The sequence below is a fragment of the Paramormyrops kingsleyae genome, chromosome 2, assembly GCF_048594095.1.
Source record: "Paramormyrops kingsleyae isolate MSU_618 chromosome 2, PKINGS_0.4, whole genome shotgun sequence".
NCBI lineage: Eukaryota > Metazoa > Chordata > Actinopteri > Osteoglossiformes > Mormyridae > Paramormyrops > Paramormyrops kingsleyae.
This window is the reverse complement of record NC_132798.1, coordinates 7,962,693-7,978,569: the sequence shown is the minus strand read 5'-3', so window position 1 is coordinate 7,978,569 and position 15,877 is coordinate 7,962,693. Positions and strand designations below refer to the sequence as shown.

General features: G+C 50.6%; 1 protein-coding gene across 8 annotated transcripts in view; it reads left to right on the top strand.

The window, feature by feature from the left end:
- LOC111838901 (AP2-associated protein kinase 1-like) overlaps positions 1-15,877 on the top strand; it is a 35,603-nt gene that overhangs the window by 6,470 nt on the left and 13,256 nt on the right. For 3 of the 8 annotated variants that reach the window (XM_023802366.2, XM_023802336.2, XM_072704708.1), the window contains exons 2-15: positions 3,266-3,384; positions 3,665-3,773; positions 5,328-5,470; positions 5,821-5,942; positions 6,019-6,100; positions 6,461-6,593; positions 7,242-7,345; positions 7,716-7,795; positions 7,946-8,103; positions 8,743-8,957; positions 12,073-12,266; positions 12,363-12,574; positions 12,808-12,900; positions 13,660-13,755. In XM_023802366.2, the coding sequence (XP_023658134.2) occupies positions 3,266-3,384; positions 3,665-3,773; positions 5,328-5,470; positions 5,821-5,942; positions 6,019-6,100; positions 6,461-6,593; positions 7,242-7,345; positions 7,716-7,795; positions 7,946-8,103; positions 8,743-8,957; positions 12,073-12,266; positions 12,363-12,574; positions 12,808-12,900; positions 13,660-13,755 (1,860 nt within the window). Of the gene's footprint in view, positions 1-504; positions 813-1,188; positions 1,340-3,265; positions 3,385-3,664; positions 3,774-5,327; positions 5,471-5,820; positions 5,943-6,018; positions 6,101-6,460; positions 6,594-7,241; positions 7,346-7,715; positions 7,796-7,945; positions 8,104-8,742; positions 8,958-12,072; positions 12,267-12,362; positions 12,575-12,807; positions 12,901-13,659; positions 13,756-15,877 lie in introns of those variants that run through there. The other 5 variants (XM_023802375.2, XM_023802355.2, XM_072704706.1 and 2 more) reach the window with 4 other exon arrangements.

Sequence of the window (15,877 nt, the reverse complement as noted above, 5' to 3'; positions counted from 1 at the left end):
AAATTTTCAAGTGAACTACCACAGAAAGCAGAAAAATGTATACAGGGAGTTCTCAATTGTATCATGTTGCAACAATATCAATGAAGTAGCTAATTTTCCCCCCTCATGTAGAGTGGCACGCTGACTGTGTAATAAGCCCCCCCCCCCGTCTGGTCGGTAAGCCGAGGGCCGAGACACACGACACCGACATCCCACCCTGTGACACAAGGACACGGCGCTGTGTTCTCTGATTGCGAAAGCATCATTTTCAGTTATTTCACTTAAAGCATATAGTTAATTGTAATTTTGAAAATGATTTCAGCGTAACAGGTGTAACATCTTGCACACGGGAAGCACTTACTCTGTAAGTTAATGAATTGTATCTTTCTTTGAGCCCTTATTCTGTCTGTCTGCGGCATTAGCAGTTGGGGTTTATTTAAAGTCGGTGGTATGTGGGCTGCTGCCACAGTTTCTCGTTTTACAAGTTTCACTCGCCGCCGATGAACATAAAAAGCTCTTGCAGGCAGTTCCACGAACTGCCGCCCATCTCACCATTTTGCAAGCAATTTCTTTTGTGTGTGCCCTGTGGCAGTTGATATGTGGTTTTGAGAGTTATTGAATACATGGATTTAAAAAAAGCGAATGCGGTTAATGTGAGCCGAATATGTTTTTGGAGTTAATGAATAAAAATGCGGCACGAGGGCCCCCGTGCTGCGGGAAGTCGGCCGCGTGACTCGCATCGGCGCACGGGGACTGTGTGAATGCACACCGACGCTGTGCTCTGGGTTGATTATGTGTCGTGCGAGTGAGTGTGGAAGCCCGCCGAGGTGAAGGTCAGTCTGATGAGCTCAGTGAGAAAACATCCATCCATTTCACTAAGAATGTGCTCCTTTGGAAGCATCATGTTATTGTACTGGTGGTCAGAGAAGTAGAGATCTCCAAGGACACTTAAAACGTAGGCTGATGTATAAAGAGTTCAGCCATGGTAACTAGTGTTTTCCAGTGCGCATTTAGTTATGAATGTTTTTTTGGTTTGTTTTCAGCACCTCCTGTTACCTACATACTTTGTAGCTTCTGTAATTTGTCACCGCTGTCAGACTCATACTGGCTCCATTGTTAAACTGTTAAGCTCGTTCTTAAGGCTGGCAGAAAATGGTTTTATAGGTGAGCATAAAAGCCCTGTGGGACAGAGGGAGGAGGCAGGGGGGGGTGGGGGTGCATGATGGTGGTGTAGTTTGTCTGCCGAGAGCTTCACCAGGGCAATGCAGCAGGCGAGGAGGGCAGGAAAGTCAGCTCCAGCCGGTGTCCATATGCTCTGCTGAATGGCCGACCTGCAGTGAACCAGCACCTCAAGGTCATCGTAAGTGTTCTGCTGTATCTTGGACCCCAGATGCAGATCATAAATGCAGGAATATAGGCATTAGCCCAGCTGACAGTGTGTTTGTTTTGGGGGGGGGGGGGGGCGCTGCTGCTGCTCCGGCCTCATAATGAAAGTTGCACCATGTTGGTGATTCAAGCTGTGCTGCTCACCGTCATGATACCGGGTGCGGCTCCTGTATGGATGTCCATCCCGACTCTCTGAAAGGAGGCAAAACCGCGCCCTGCTGTGGCGAACACGGGGGGGGGGGGGGGGGGGAAGCACAAAGGAAGTGATCTCAGATACTAGAAAATGGTGAAGCTTCTCTCCAGAAATTTCTGAATCTGTGTGAGCTGAAATAGGGAGCTGGTTTGTACTGGGGCCAACTGTGTGTTGCAGCTTCTTGTAAAACATTGTTTAAGGGAGCAGAGAGGGAGTAGGATGTCACAGTTGACAGCATAGCAGCAGTGTCGGTCGTTCGAGACACTGTCCCTTGTACCTTGTCCCGTGTGTGTGTGTGTGCTCACTCAGGTGATTAGGGTGTGTGTGTGTAAGCAGGGCCGTAACCTCTGACTGGCTCCATATAAATGATTGATGGGCTGCCCTGTTCCTGTACTCTCTCTCCTTGGGTGGATGGCCCTCCGCCATGCCGGAGCCTGCCCCATAACACAGCACAGGTTCAGTCTGGTCTATTTTTGAGCCTTTATTAGAGCTCTAACCAGCTTGTCGCCAGAGCCGGCAGCTCCAGTGGCCTCACCCTGGCCTGCAGCGGTGTCGGTGCTGGGCGGGCTGCCACGTGCCAGTGAACTTGCAGCTTGTTTGTTTGCTTTGTCTTCTAAAGGAACACACCTTGCAGCCTTGTAACAAGCAGCAGATAATCTGTCAGGACTTTCCACCCTTTTCCAGCAGTCGAAATAGGAGCCTTTCCCAAGGTGTCCTTCCTGGATCGCTTGTAATATCTCTTGACCTGGAGGCTTCTGGCGCAAACTCTTGGGTGACGTTGATAATCATTTGCTATAATCATGCGTGCCAGTGGGGCAGTGCCAGTGTGGCTGGTCCTCAGTGCCAATAAAGAGCCTGCCTTCTGTTTCACTGGCCGGTGTCCCTCATGCCGACGCACGTCCTCTGCGTCACTGCAAGGATACTGTAGTCGTCTGTGGCCTTTGGGGGTTGGGGGCTTTTTGTTCTTTTGATTAAATTTGCTGAAGTGAAACGTTTCATTCCTCCTGGGTATTCATGACACGTGACACATTAGGGCAGTGATTGGACAAATGAGACTACAGACCCCCTGGGTTGGATGGTCATGCATTTTTAATCATCATCTGGTTTATCCCCAGATTGATGTTCATATCCAGGCACTACCAGAGATATACAAGTAGTCAGAGCAGTGCTGCAGGAAGGCTATTTAAAAAGTGGTTGTCTTGTTTCTTGGTTTAAAGCGGTGTTTCCCAGTCCGGTCCTCGGGGACCCGCAGACAGTCCACATTTTTGCTCCCTCACAGCTCAGAATTGAGCTTGGAGGGAGCAAAAATCTGGACCGACTGTGGGGTCCTTGAGGACCGTATTGGGAAATGCTGATTTAAAGAGATCATGCGAGTGTAGCTTTGTTCACTATGGCATACCTAGTCACCTGTTATAGACCTTTTGTTTTGACTCTTGAGATACCAGGAGCTTAGACCTTGTTGGATCCTAGCAACTGTTTTCCGGACCTGATTTTTCCATTCCTTGAGTCAAATGTGCACATGAGTCCAAACGGCTGTCGGTTAAACTTGCACCCATTAAAATCCCAGCTCCTGTCACCGTGTCACATCCCTCTGATAGGGATGTGACATCATGTACATGTCATTATGATGTGTATATGTTATGTGGGAGTAGGTTAAAGGACAAGTGATTCTCATTTCCTGTCTGTTTCTTCCTGCTTCCTGTATAGGGGGCTTTGCCATCGTGTTCCTGGTTCATACTCACCAGGGCCTCCGCTGTGCCCTCAAGCGCATGTATGTCAACAACGAGCACGACCTGCAGGTGTGCCAGCGGGAGATTCAGATCATGGTGAGTGTTTCTCTTCCCTGTTTCTCTTTCCCTTTTTCTGAGGGATTTTTCTCAGGGATCTTTTTCTACTGCATTAGATTTTGTTATGGGTGCTAAGAAATGGGTGCCATGTTTTTCACGTAAAATAAACCTGTCAAAAGAGCCTTTTATGTCCCCCCCACCCCATAAGTTGTTCAGCCCCTCCCCCCAAAGCAGTACCTTTGGCCTCACACTGGAGTCCTGCATTGCATGTGGTCCCCATTAGATAATCTTTACTTCCTGTGTTTGTCCATGCACACAGAGGGACCTGGTAGGCCACAAGAACATCGTGGGATTCCTAGACTCCAGCATCACGGCAGTAGGAGCAGGAGATGTGTGGGAAGTCCTTATTCTCATGGACTTCTGTCGCGGTGAGTCTAGCCAGTTGATTTGCCTGTTGGGCTGTTTTTGGAGATGCATTCTGACTCTACTCACCCTAATGCTCGTTATGCTCAGGTTTATGTATGTTGTCTCTGTTGCTATCGGCAAAAGATTAATTATGTGTGTGTTTTTTGTATGCATGTGTTGGTGTTTGTGTGTGGAATTCCCAATCTGGTGCTCGGGGGACCTAGAGATAGTCCCCAGGAGGGAGCAAAACTGTGGACTGTTTGGCAGGGAGAACAGAGGGAGCAAAAATGCCTGTGGGTCCCGGATTGGGAAACACTGCTCTACTCCAAGGACTTAACCAGCACACAGAAATAGTCTTAATCTGAAGAAAGACTAAATAAGTTGTACTTTATAACTCAACAGTCTGTCTTCTCTGTTTTGATGTTTGTTCCCCCTTTCTGTCAATCAAAGCAGAAAATTGGAAGGCAAAAATAAACTGGTTTAATATTAACATATGACACGCATTAAAGAGAATGAACTTGCTTAAGCTTGCTAGTTTGGAAAAATGTAGGTAAATTAATATATAGCACAATAGACAGTAGGCGATTTTCAAAGGCAGGCTTTTTTGACAGTATACTGTACAAAATGACAGACATCTTAATATATCCCATCTTTATAGATGAGACAATAATTTTCATTATTAGCTATCAGAATATTATACAAAACAATATAAATATTAATATATTATATTCCTAGTGGAGACTCTCCAGCCTGGGGGGGGTGTGTACTGTCTGCTGTTTTGTGTCTCACTCACGGTGAGTCTGGGCAGAGCTTTTTCCAGAAGGGACTCGGTGTCCCAGTAAATTAGTTCCACTTCAGCATCAGGAGGCTGCATCTTTCCTGAGTGGCGCGCCATGTCCCCTGCTCTGTCTGAATAAGCGTGACTTTTCCCTTTGCATCATGGGTATTGTGGACCATCTGGATTGTTATAATTCTGGGTAAAGATGTGTAATGTTGGGATAATATTAGCGTGGCTTTGCTGAGTGGGATACTCTGCTGTGAGGGATCCTGCCGGAGCTTCTGTGTGTTTACAGTGATCCTGGTGTGTCTGCAGCATCCCCTTTTAGGGCACCAAGTCACCAGCTGCTCTCCAGTTTTATGGATAAAACATAATAGTTATGTTTCACCTCCACCTGATCAAGCCAGCGATGAGCTCGATTTATTGATTTGTTTACTCAGGCTGCCCCGAGGTGATTTATAGCAGAGTTTTGGAATTGCTGAGGCCGATGTTTGGCTGGGATAAATATGCCTTACTGCTGAACCGAGAGTGTTTGCTAGCAGGGGGATCCATTTACACTATTGGGATGCACTGCTCCGTAAATCCCCGACCTCAGGGAGCGAGAGTGAGAGCTGGGTGTCTGCCTTGGGGGGGTGGGATTGTGGATTGAGTAGATGCTGTTACTTGGGTAATGTTTCTGGCCTTGGCCTGCTCTAATGAGGTGTGTGTGCGCGCCTGTGCCTGTTTTTGTGTAAATGTGTGTGTTTACATGTGTTTGTGTGTGTATGCGTGGGCGCATGCATGCGTTTGCTGCCTGTAGGTGGCCAGGTGGTGAACCTGATGAACCAGCGGCTGCAGACGGGCTTCACCGAGGCTGAGGTGCTGCAGATCTTCTGCGACACATGCGAGGCAGTGGCCCGGCTGCACCAGTGCAAGATGCCCATCATCCACCGTGACCTTAAGGTGCCGTCCTCATTCTCTGATGCTGCTTGGTGTTTGAGGCCTGTTTGTTAGGGCCTCACTGGTATCTGATAGCTGTTCTTCGTGATGCCTGACTGAAATCTGCCAGGACCTTGTCCTCTCAGAGACCCCCCCCCCCCCCCCTTCCCATTTCACCTGCTCTTCCGTGCGGTGCCGCCTCTGAATCGCGTGGTCTCTCTAGACGCCCCCCCCGGGGAATCTTAGAATCTTAGAAAGGAGCCGTAAACCACTTCTAGAGTGGATCACCAGCTGGATGCGTGCCAGGGTTGGGGAGGGGGGCGAGGACCAAGGTGACCTGCCTTTGCTCACTTTCCCACCCCCCATCTACCCAGGTGGAGAACATCCTGCTGCACGACCGCGGTCATTATGTGCTGTGTGACTTTGGCAGTGCCACCAACCGCTTCCAGAACCCACAGACTGAGGGCGTCCCTGTGGTGGAGGAGGACATTAAGAAGTGAGTTTTTTCACGACCCCCCCCCCCTGACCGACAGTACGTGTGTCAACCGCACATGACGCTCCCTTTGTCTTAGGTACACCACACTCTCATATCGCTCCCCCGAGATGGTCAACCTCTACAGCGGCAAGGTGATCACCACCAAAGCAGACGTCTGGGTAAGGTCACTGCAGGGTCACCACCGCGTCCTGATACTTCGCGCGAGAATGTGGCATTTTGGTGATCCTCAACTTCTGCCGCTCCCTAGAAGGATGTTGTTAGGCTTTTATTTATTGGTGAGCATGTGCACCAGCAGTGTTCCTGGGATTTCCAAATCTATTCAATTCCTGAGCACCATGGTTTAAAAGTGATCCTGGGGAGGAATGAGTTTACACGAGGGTGGCTGAAAGTACTGATTTTGGCAGCCGAATTGGGCAGTTCAGAGGGGTCAAGCGCACGGAATGACGTGGGGTTTTAGCGGCGAGGCTCACGGCCATGTCTCCCCCACCCCCCCCCCCTGCCCCCGCCCCACCCTGTAGGCCATGGGCTGCCTGCTGTACAAGCTCTGCTACTTCACACTGCCCTTCGGAGAGAGCCAGGTGGCCATCTGTGACGGCAGCTTCACCATCCCCGACAACTCCCGCTACTCCCAGGACATGCACTGCCTCATCCGTGCGTACCCTCTCCCATTCTTAAACACCTCTCTTAATACAAAGCTGTCAGCAGTGGAAGAATTCGCCGCAATGGTGTTTGACCTCCGTCTGTGGCGTCGTTGTGTCGTATTGCACATTATTGTTCTTCTGTGCTTCAGCAATATTTATTTTACTGTCCTGTTCTCTGTTTATATCCTTATCCTCACTGCACATATTTACTACTCACTATTATTGTTTATTCTTATATTGCACTTTTTTTATCTTGTATTGCACTACTGCTTGTATTAGACTGTTGTCTTGTCTTGCCCAAGTGTTTGCACCTGTCCCCTACCGTGCAACTGGGGCATAAGACCGTGTAATGAGTTTTTTTCCAAGCTTGTCCCCTATGCATCCTGTTTTGTATGTGTACAGTACTACTCCCCATTAAGTGTGTCATTACGAGCTCTGGTGTGATTCTGTGTGCCCCCCTATTGCTTTCACTCTCTTGTGCGCCTTATGCTAAGTGTGCATGTGTCACTGTCCTCCTCCAGATCGCTGGTGCGGTTAGTCACCCCAGACTTCGCGATCTGAAGTTCGGCCTTATCAAGCACTCTGCTTTAGCATTGATTTTTTCTTTTTTTTCTTTCCCGTTTTCCCATCGTCCGAAACGTGCCCCCTGGTCCTGCAGGTTACATGCTGGAGCCAGACCCCGACAGGAGACCGGACATCTACCAGTTGTCCTACTTCGCTTTCAAGCTCGCCCGGAGGGACTGCCCCGTCCAGAACGTGCACGTGAGTCCCGGTGATCCGTAAACGGCAGCCTGTCGCCTCACACTGCCGGAAGGTGTAATAACTGAACCCCCCGCCGCTGTGCATTATGGGTTTAGGCCTTGGGTGCCTCCCTGCTGGAGCCAGTAATCGGGGCCTGTAAGTGGAGTTTGTTCTACTCCATTTTTTTCCCACATGATGGTTTAAATCGCTGAGCGTATACGTGCTCCGTCTTACTAAACACCACAGCGAGGGCAGTGTAGTGCGCCGTACTGGGCGCTCTGGCCCCCAGTGCTCTTTGTATGGGGGACGGGGAGTGTTTAAACAGCTGCTTAAGAGTTTACAGTAAATTTTTATAATTTTTTCACCCTTACCTCTATCTTCCTTGTCTTAGAATGTTCCCATTCCAGCGAAGCTTCCTGAGCCAATCAGAGCAAGCGAAGCTGTAGCCAAGAAGAGCCAGACCAAAGCCCGGTGAGCACGTGGGGGGTTTTCTGGAAACTCGAAAATGCCTTTATACCTGTGTGTCATTACTAAGCTCCCGTTAAGCACAGCTCTGCCTTTTTGGGGGGTTGATCTGAAACGTGGCCAAGAGCCCCAGCCCATTTTTCCTGCCCCCCTCAGGCTGACGGACCCCATCCCGACCACGGAGACGTCCATCGCCCCCCGGCAGCGCCCCAAAGGGGGCCAGGCCCAGCCCATTGCCGGGATCCTGCCTATCCAGCCCGCCCTCACTCCCCGAAAGAGGCCCACGGGTGCCCCCGCGGCTGCCCCGCCCGTTGGTACATGCCCTCCCCTCATCTAACTAATGCTTCTCATGTAGCAGCGTGTTTATCATCCAGATCATCGCCGACCATGAGGTGCTCTGAGCTTGCAGCCCTCACTGCTGATGCACCTTTGTACGTACGGATCTCAGGGTGATCTTAGCTATGGAAGTTCGGTGCTTTACTCGGCAAAAGCACATGCGTGTAAGCGGAAGAGTTCAGCCTACTTAGCCTCCAGTGTCCTGAATTAACGAGCTGGTGAAGCCCTCCAAAACAGCGGGCACATACCTGCTAATCTGGACAGAGACATGGATACCGGCCAGTTGGTGCTCAGAGGCCTGCTGATGCATCCTCCCGCTGTAAATGCAGGCCGTGATTTCCATCCGCCTTCTCTCCCTAATGCAGTCTGTAATCCCACGGCGCCACAGTAGATTGTGCTGAAAGGCCTCTGCATGCTGGGTTGTTCTTGGCGCGTCTCGTGTGAAAGTGCAGCTTGCCTCGGCTTTCCTTTTGTGGGTGTCCTGGGCTGCTGGGATTCCTGCCTGCAGAAGGATTTTAGCCGTGGGTGTTTTTGATAACAGTTAGACGCGAACAAATAGTTTCTTCTTCCCTGCTAATAGTGCCGTGCCGTTCTCTTACTTTTAAAACGGTCCACAGCAGTCGGTCTCGGCGCTGGGCCCCCGGCCTCGGCCATGCAGCCGCAGAAGGCGACGCTGCCCCCCCTGGCTCAGCAGCAGGCCCCGCCCACACAACCCCCGGCCCCTGCGGCCCAGGCTCAGGCCACGCCCTCTCACCAGCAGCTCCGCATGAAGCAGCAGCAGGTGGCCGCCTACTTCAGCACTGTCCCACAGCAGCAGGAGGCTTCACAGCAGGTGAGCTCGAACCCGTCACCGGCGCACGCAGACCAATTATCATTTGCCTTCAGCTGTGCTGTGAGTAGGCCTGCAGTGCTGGGTCGGGTTGGTGGGACCGCTGGGTTCTCTCATCGCCACAGCCGCTTTCAGGGGGGGTACCCTGATTGGAGAAAACTTTGATAAAGGGCTTACATATATATATTTTAAAATACTGAATTATTAGGTTTTCTTAGCTTCATGCTAAGCACCTTTTGAATGGTTGGGAGTAAGAGAAGATAGCAGTATATGTATGCCGATCTGAGCGTTAGATCACATCTGGTCATGATTTATTTGGTGGCACATGAACTGGTCTATTGATGCAAAGCACATGAGGCACTTGATGAATGTAGCAGGACATCTGCTATTTAGTGTGGATCATGGTCTTCACCTGCACACTAATGTCTAAAAAAGCATTTCAGTGTAATGGTATAGAGCAGTATTTCTCAACCTGCACCTCGGAGATTCCTAGATGGTACAAATTTTTGCTCCAGTGTGGGAGTTGGGAGGGAGTAAAAACATGGACTGTCTGGGGTCCCTGAGGACCGGGTTGAGAGACACTGCTCTAGTGACCTTCAGCATTTTACAGTGGGGGGTGGGTGGAGCCATCTAGGATGAGTGGCAGCTGATCGGCTCCATCACGGCCAATCAGTGTGTGTGTTCAGTTTATTTGTGTTGAGTGCTGAGAGGTGCTCTCTCCGTCCTCGGGGTCGCCTGTACGTTCGCGGTAGTCCTCATCTGGAAGGATAAAGGGGGGGCATGTCGTATTTCACAGGTGGATTCCTATCATTTTGGGGGCATTCAGTTTTATCACAGCATCCATAAAATGTAACTCAAAGTTCGTTCATTGATTATTGGAAAGTCAATGGCACACGGGGAGATGCTGTGAATAGGGCTGTACCATCATATGCTGTCAGATAAAGGTACCTCAGTCGCATGCTGACTCTCTGACTACAAATAGAGACAAAGCCAGAGTAATGTATCTGCGCATAAACAGTAGGCTCTATGTGTAAAATACTCTGGGCGGACATGCAGACGGGGCCATGTGACTCGAAGGCAGGAAAATTGACTTGCTCTGAGGACAAACAAAGGCAGCGGGTAGGAACCAAAATAAAACGGTTGGCATAAGCGGAAGCCCTCAGGAAAATGTGGCATCAGGCCGCGGAAAAGGCTCCAGCGGGGCTCAGGAATGTGGCTCCGGCTGCGATTCCCCGCCCTGAGACAAAGCGGAGCTCCATTTTATATAATGAGTCTCTGTAGGGCCGTGCTGATGTGAATGACTCTGCTCATCAGTTAGCATGCCTGGCCCATCTCATGCTCAGGAATGCACATGTAAAGAGCTCAAACTTAAAGACTGCTAATGTTTAGCTACCTGGCATGAAATATGCAAAGCTGGTGTGCAAATTAACTTGCTAATTGTATTGTTTGATGGAACAACGTACCAGTTGTGATCAATCTGTCCAACAAATTAGTAGTATAAGGGACAGTTGATTGGTGTTTCATGCTGCCCACTGTCACTGCAGCTGCTTACAGTGACTGTTTATCCTGTAAGTGTTATCGATGGATCCTGTCCGCTTCTCTCTCCTTCCTGCTGTGCTTTTCCTACTTGCTGACTTCGAGCTCTGTGACAAATGGTCAACCTTCCATTTATTTTTAATATGCTGATGGTTTGTGAACAACTTGATAAAATTTGGCTTGGGGGTGTGTGTGTGTTTTTCTCTTAAATTGCAGCTTTGCTTGTGAGTTTTGTGTGTACCCGGTTTGTGATCAGTAACTGTGTTTGCTTTTAGATATTCTCCGGTGCAGAATATCGAACATTAGCAATTCTGCTATATTCTTGCTGGCACATGAAAGGGAGAGCTGGGGATTGGTCGATTTCCCAGCCAATCAGATAGCTCGGGTTGCATCCCGTGTCCATAATTGGCATAGAGTTGTGAATAATGGGCAGGCAGCCTTTCTTAGTAAAATGAGCCTCCAGGACAGGATGCTGACGCAGTTTGGGTAACTCGACTCCCCCGGTTGCAGCTGCACACTGATCATCGATAACTGTGAGGCCGCCCTACCTGGGCCAGCTGCTGCTTGGCCTTGATGCAGATGGAACAGATGAATGGCTGAGAGAGCGATGGGGGCTGGCTCTGTTCCATTGGGGAAAACAAAGTCCTTTGATGAGGTTCAGATATGTGGGTTTCCTGTTCATATTGATGCCTGTCTCTGTGCGCCAAAAGCACCAGGCCGCTCCTCTGCTGCCAATCCCTACAGACCGTGGAACTGTGCAATGCTGCTTTTCCCAAACGTCTCCCTGTCCCATGTACCCGGTAAGCCGTATGGAGAGCTGGAGCGTCCTTTCCGATTCTACATCATTCATGAGCAATAGAAGCAGTGTGGGACGTTACCTTATGGGCCTGTGTGAAAGTCGGCGAGGTGCTCATGGGCTGTGCACCTCCTTTTACGGGGCACCAAGGGCAGGGTCAGCCCCCTTCTCAGTGCCAGCCGTGTTTCCCTGCAGCACACCTGGGGCAGACGGCCTCTTGTCCTGTGTCGTCACTGGAAAGCAGCATGGCTGCCTTGGCTGTTTGCTGGGTACACAACAGCTTGAGTAGAAAGCTGTGGCAACGAAATACGTGGTGGGATTAAATTACAAGGCTTGTTATCTTGAACAAAAAGTTTTTAGATACCCAGGAAGTTGATATGGTTAGCCTGGAAACCCATGCTTCTGGCCCTTTGTTTTCAGGGTGGGTACATTTCGCGATAACTGCTGTAATCGACTCATGCCGCCTCTGACTGTCTATATAATGCTCATCATCTGCTTTGCCTCTTTGAACTGGTGCTTGGGACTTCCTGTAATCTTGATCTCGGCTTCCTGTAATCTTGATCTCGGCTTCCTGTAATCTTGATCTCGGCTTCCTGTAATCTTGATGTTGTATTTTTCCCCCCTCACTTTGTTTAGTGTGTTTCCTGCAAATTTTTTTTTTTGCTCTGCTGTTTTAATCCGTTTTAATTTCTTAACTTCATCAACGTCACCTTCAGTTTGCGCCCAGTTTGTCTTTTTATCTCCTTCCCCTTGTGGCGACCTTGTTGCTTCTCTCTGATTGGCCAGCCCGTCACCCCTACCCGCGGCATCCACAAGGTGGGCTCCCTGACGCCGCCCTCTTCCCCGAAGGCTTCGGCCCGGGGGGGCCACCGGCGCATCCTCAGCGACGTCACCCACAGCGCCGTGTTCGGCGTTCCCGCCAGCCAGTCCACCCAGCTGCTGCAGGCCGCGGCCGCCGAGGCCAGCCTCAACAAATCCAAGTGAGCGGCAGACCTGCGTGGCCTCGGGTTCGAGGGAGAAAACCGAACACAGCTTCATGGTTTGATGGTGTTTTTGTGTGTCTTCGCGATTCCCAGGTCAGCTAGCACGACGCCGTCGGGCTCCCCGTGCTCTTCCCAACAAAGCGTGTACCAGCCTGCTGAGACCAGTGCCCCAGTAGCCTCCACGGCGCCCCCAACTGTTCGCAACTCTGCGGAGCAGCCAGCCTGGAATCCCTTCGGCGACGATAACTTCTCCAAGCTGACCGCAGAGGAGCTGCTCAACAAGGACTTCGGCAGACTTGCCGAGAGTAAGCCCCCCCCCCCCCCCACGGGCAGTTCCTGGCTGCCGCCTTTACAGTAGGGGCTTGAGCGATCGGCCATGATCTGCCTTCTAATTGGACTGATAATTGCCAGAGGAGCAGCATTAGCTGTGCGCTGCTGTCTGTCTATCGATTGCGTCAGTGGTGGCTAACTGGTGTGTCGGCACCTCCTAGCTTGAGACTGCTGTGGTAATTGTCCTGCTTTTCTGCCCGTGTGACAGGCAAGGCAGCCGAGAGGGGCAGCGCCCCCGCAGGAGACCTCATTCCTGGGCTGTCGATGGCACCAGCCCCCAAGGCATTCACCCAGCCTGCAGGTAACACGCAAGACCCCCCCCCCTCTCCTTCATCATGCCGTTTCTCCCATCAGTCCTCAGGTTTGCGACTCAGTAGTTACATAATATTCTTAAAGATTCACCATTTTATGTCTTAGACTTTTATCCATTTTTTTAAGTTCAGTGTGAAGTTCAGTGTCTCCCTTAGTAATACAAACGCGATTGTCCTCCTGCCGCTGGACATTAGGCTTGTGGTGTCACGCCCGTTGCTCCTCGTGCCGCTGGACATTAGGCTTGTGGTGTCACGCCCGTTGCTCCTCGTGCCGCTGGACATTAGGCTTGTGGTGTCACGCCCCCCTTGAGTCCCGGCCTTCTGGGCGCAGGGACTCTCTGATTCCACATCTTTCTGTTGCCCCACCCTCTTTCACTATTTGCTTTTTGTTACCCCCTGATTCAGCGTTTGCTTGACAGGTTTCCCCTATAAATGCATGTTCAGCCCGTCCGTGGTACAGTGAATAGTCCCATACTACATCTTTGAAGTCTCATGTATCAGTGTGTCCCAGAGTCTCCTAACAGGCAGGTTCTCAGCGTTGTGGTAGAACATTATCGCGATGCATCCTGTGTCCCATAACCTCACATGAGCTTCCGCATCTCTGTAGCCAGTCATTAATCCAGCTGGTAGAGCTGGAACAAAGTGCTTCTCTGAATCTTAGCTGTCTGATTTCTTTTTACTCCTCTCTCTCTCTCTCTCTCTCTCTGTCCATTCCTCACGCACCTGTCCCTGTCTCTCTTCCTGCTAAGCTGAGAGACCCTCTGATACTCTGTGTCTGGATTCGGGTGTGCCGCTCTTGACTGTCCCGGACCCATTCAACTCCCAGTCCCTTTCCGACACCCCAGGTAACAGCCACACCCCGACTTGCCTTTTCGCTTATACCTTTGTGGTTCCCAGGCCCGGGTGGCTGAGAGCTTAGCCCCGGAGCTCTCTGTGGTCTGGGGTATGTAGCTGGGTGGTTCCTGGGTGGTTCCTGCTAGCGGTTTTTAAGCATTGCTGCGTTTTCCTCCTCTGAACTGTCACCAGTGTGTGGGAAATGTGGTCTGTCCCAAGTTTCTTAGTGCCAGTCAAATCAGCTTGGTGTCTGTTGCTGTTCATTGCTTTGTTTTCAAGAAACATTGTTACTGACTGTTGCCCCTGGTAGGAATTTCATCCTGCTGTTCCATTAAGGCACAGGAGCATGCAGGGCCTATTGAGTGTCTTTCTGTTTGTCTCATGCTCGCACTCTCTCGCTCTTTGTGGGGTGTGTGTGTGTGTGTGTGTGTGTGTGTGTGTGTGTGTGTGTGTGTGTGTGTGTGTGTGTGTGTGTGTGTGTGTTGCTGTTTGTTCAGGTTGCAAAGGCAGGGAATTTTCCCATGTTTTAGAATTCACTGAAAATTCTAAATTTAGAATCTGAGTATCGTGGCACCTCTTTAATCTCACATGTGGCACTTTATGATGATGTAATCTGCCAACTACAGGTGAATGTTTCAGTGTAAGTGGAGGAGACCCACAAAGCACTTAGGCACACAGTAAGCATCTCTTATTTCACATGGGGTTTCGAGCCTTTATGAAGGGACGCGATCTCCAGGGACCATGGACACTCCCATGGAGTGGATCCTGTCTGATAAAGGTGTTGGGTGTGCCCCAGTTGCACAGATCCTGTGTACTGGAGGGAGAGAGTCATTCTTATTTTAGAAAGAGAAATCGGTACAGCCCCGAATATCACATCACACTAATTCACGGAGGGGCCTCCGGCTGACAAACACCAAGGAACGGGAAGTGGCAGCAGTTAGAGGCTATCAGAGATGAGTCAACACAGCTTGAAAGACTGATTGTACATGGGATGACGCGCTGCTTTATCTTGATGAGACATGGTTTGGAGCCCATGCCTAAGGAATGATCTCCTTTGGGATTTCTTATTAATGCTCAACCCAATGGAATCCTGGAACAATGCTGCCAGTGGCTCTCAGTCTCCATGTTTGAGGCCGGGTGGTGCACTGAGGAGTTATGTAACCGTGGGCATGTCTGCAGCCTTCTGAGTGTTTGAATTAAGGAGGCATGTTCTCCTGGTATCATGGGGGGGTGGATTCTAGCTTCTCCAGTTTCCCCCCCAAAGTCCGAAGACATGCAGTTTGATGAATTGATGTCCAGCACTGGACTTGCGTGGGGTCTGGAGTGTCCTCAGCCTTGAGCTCTATGCTGCTTGGGATAACCCCCCACCCCCAATCCCCCCCACGTGATGCTCTATTGAATAAGGAATTGGGTGATAGATGGATGGTCTGCACCACGATGTTGAATTGAAGGGGCATTAAGATGATGATTCAGACGTCCTTTAGTTATGGATTTGCACCTAATGGTTTTGCCCGACACGTTGCTGTGATGTTTGCCGCCTCCTCAGTGGGGACATCGTATGGTCCTAAAGGGGGTGACCTTTGAACTTTCTCCCCCAGTGAAAGGGGCGAGGGAGCACCTGTGCTGTGCCATGTTCTGAGATCCCCGCCAGCTCCCAATTAGCCCTGAGCCCAGTCAGCCGCCCAAACTGTAAGTATAGAGAAGCGAGATGGCTGAGAAGATGCCCCTACGCATGTACGCATGCCCGTTGGCCAGCCTCCACACCCACGGGCGGCACTAACTGATGTGCTGTGAGCAAACACTTCCCTCCGGTCCAGCCGCTTGTTTGCTGGGTGGTGCCGACCTTCCCTCTATCCGCACGAACTGATGGAGTTCATCAGCATTGCATGTGCCAGTCTCGGCCGACTTCCAGAAGACGAGCGGGGTTGGGGGGCCTAAACAGAGGGCCCCCAGTTACTCTGCGTGCTGGCGTTTAACCCCTGGCATGCTGGGCTCCATTCCCTGTCTGTGATGCCCCGTGATCTCTGAAACTAACGCCCTGCGACCAAAGCTCTTCAGGAGGGTATAGTTGCCACGTACAAGACTAACTGTAAAAGAAGTGTAATCTGCATCCTGTCTGGCAGAACTAACCTA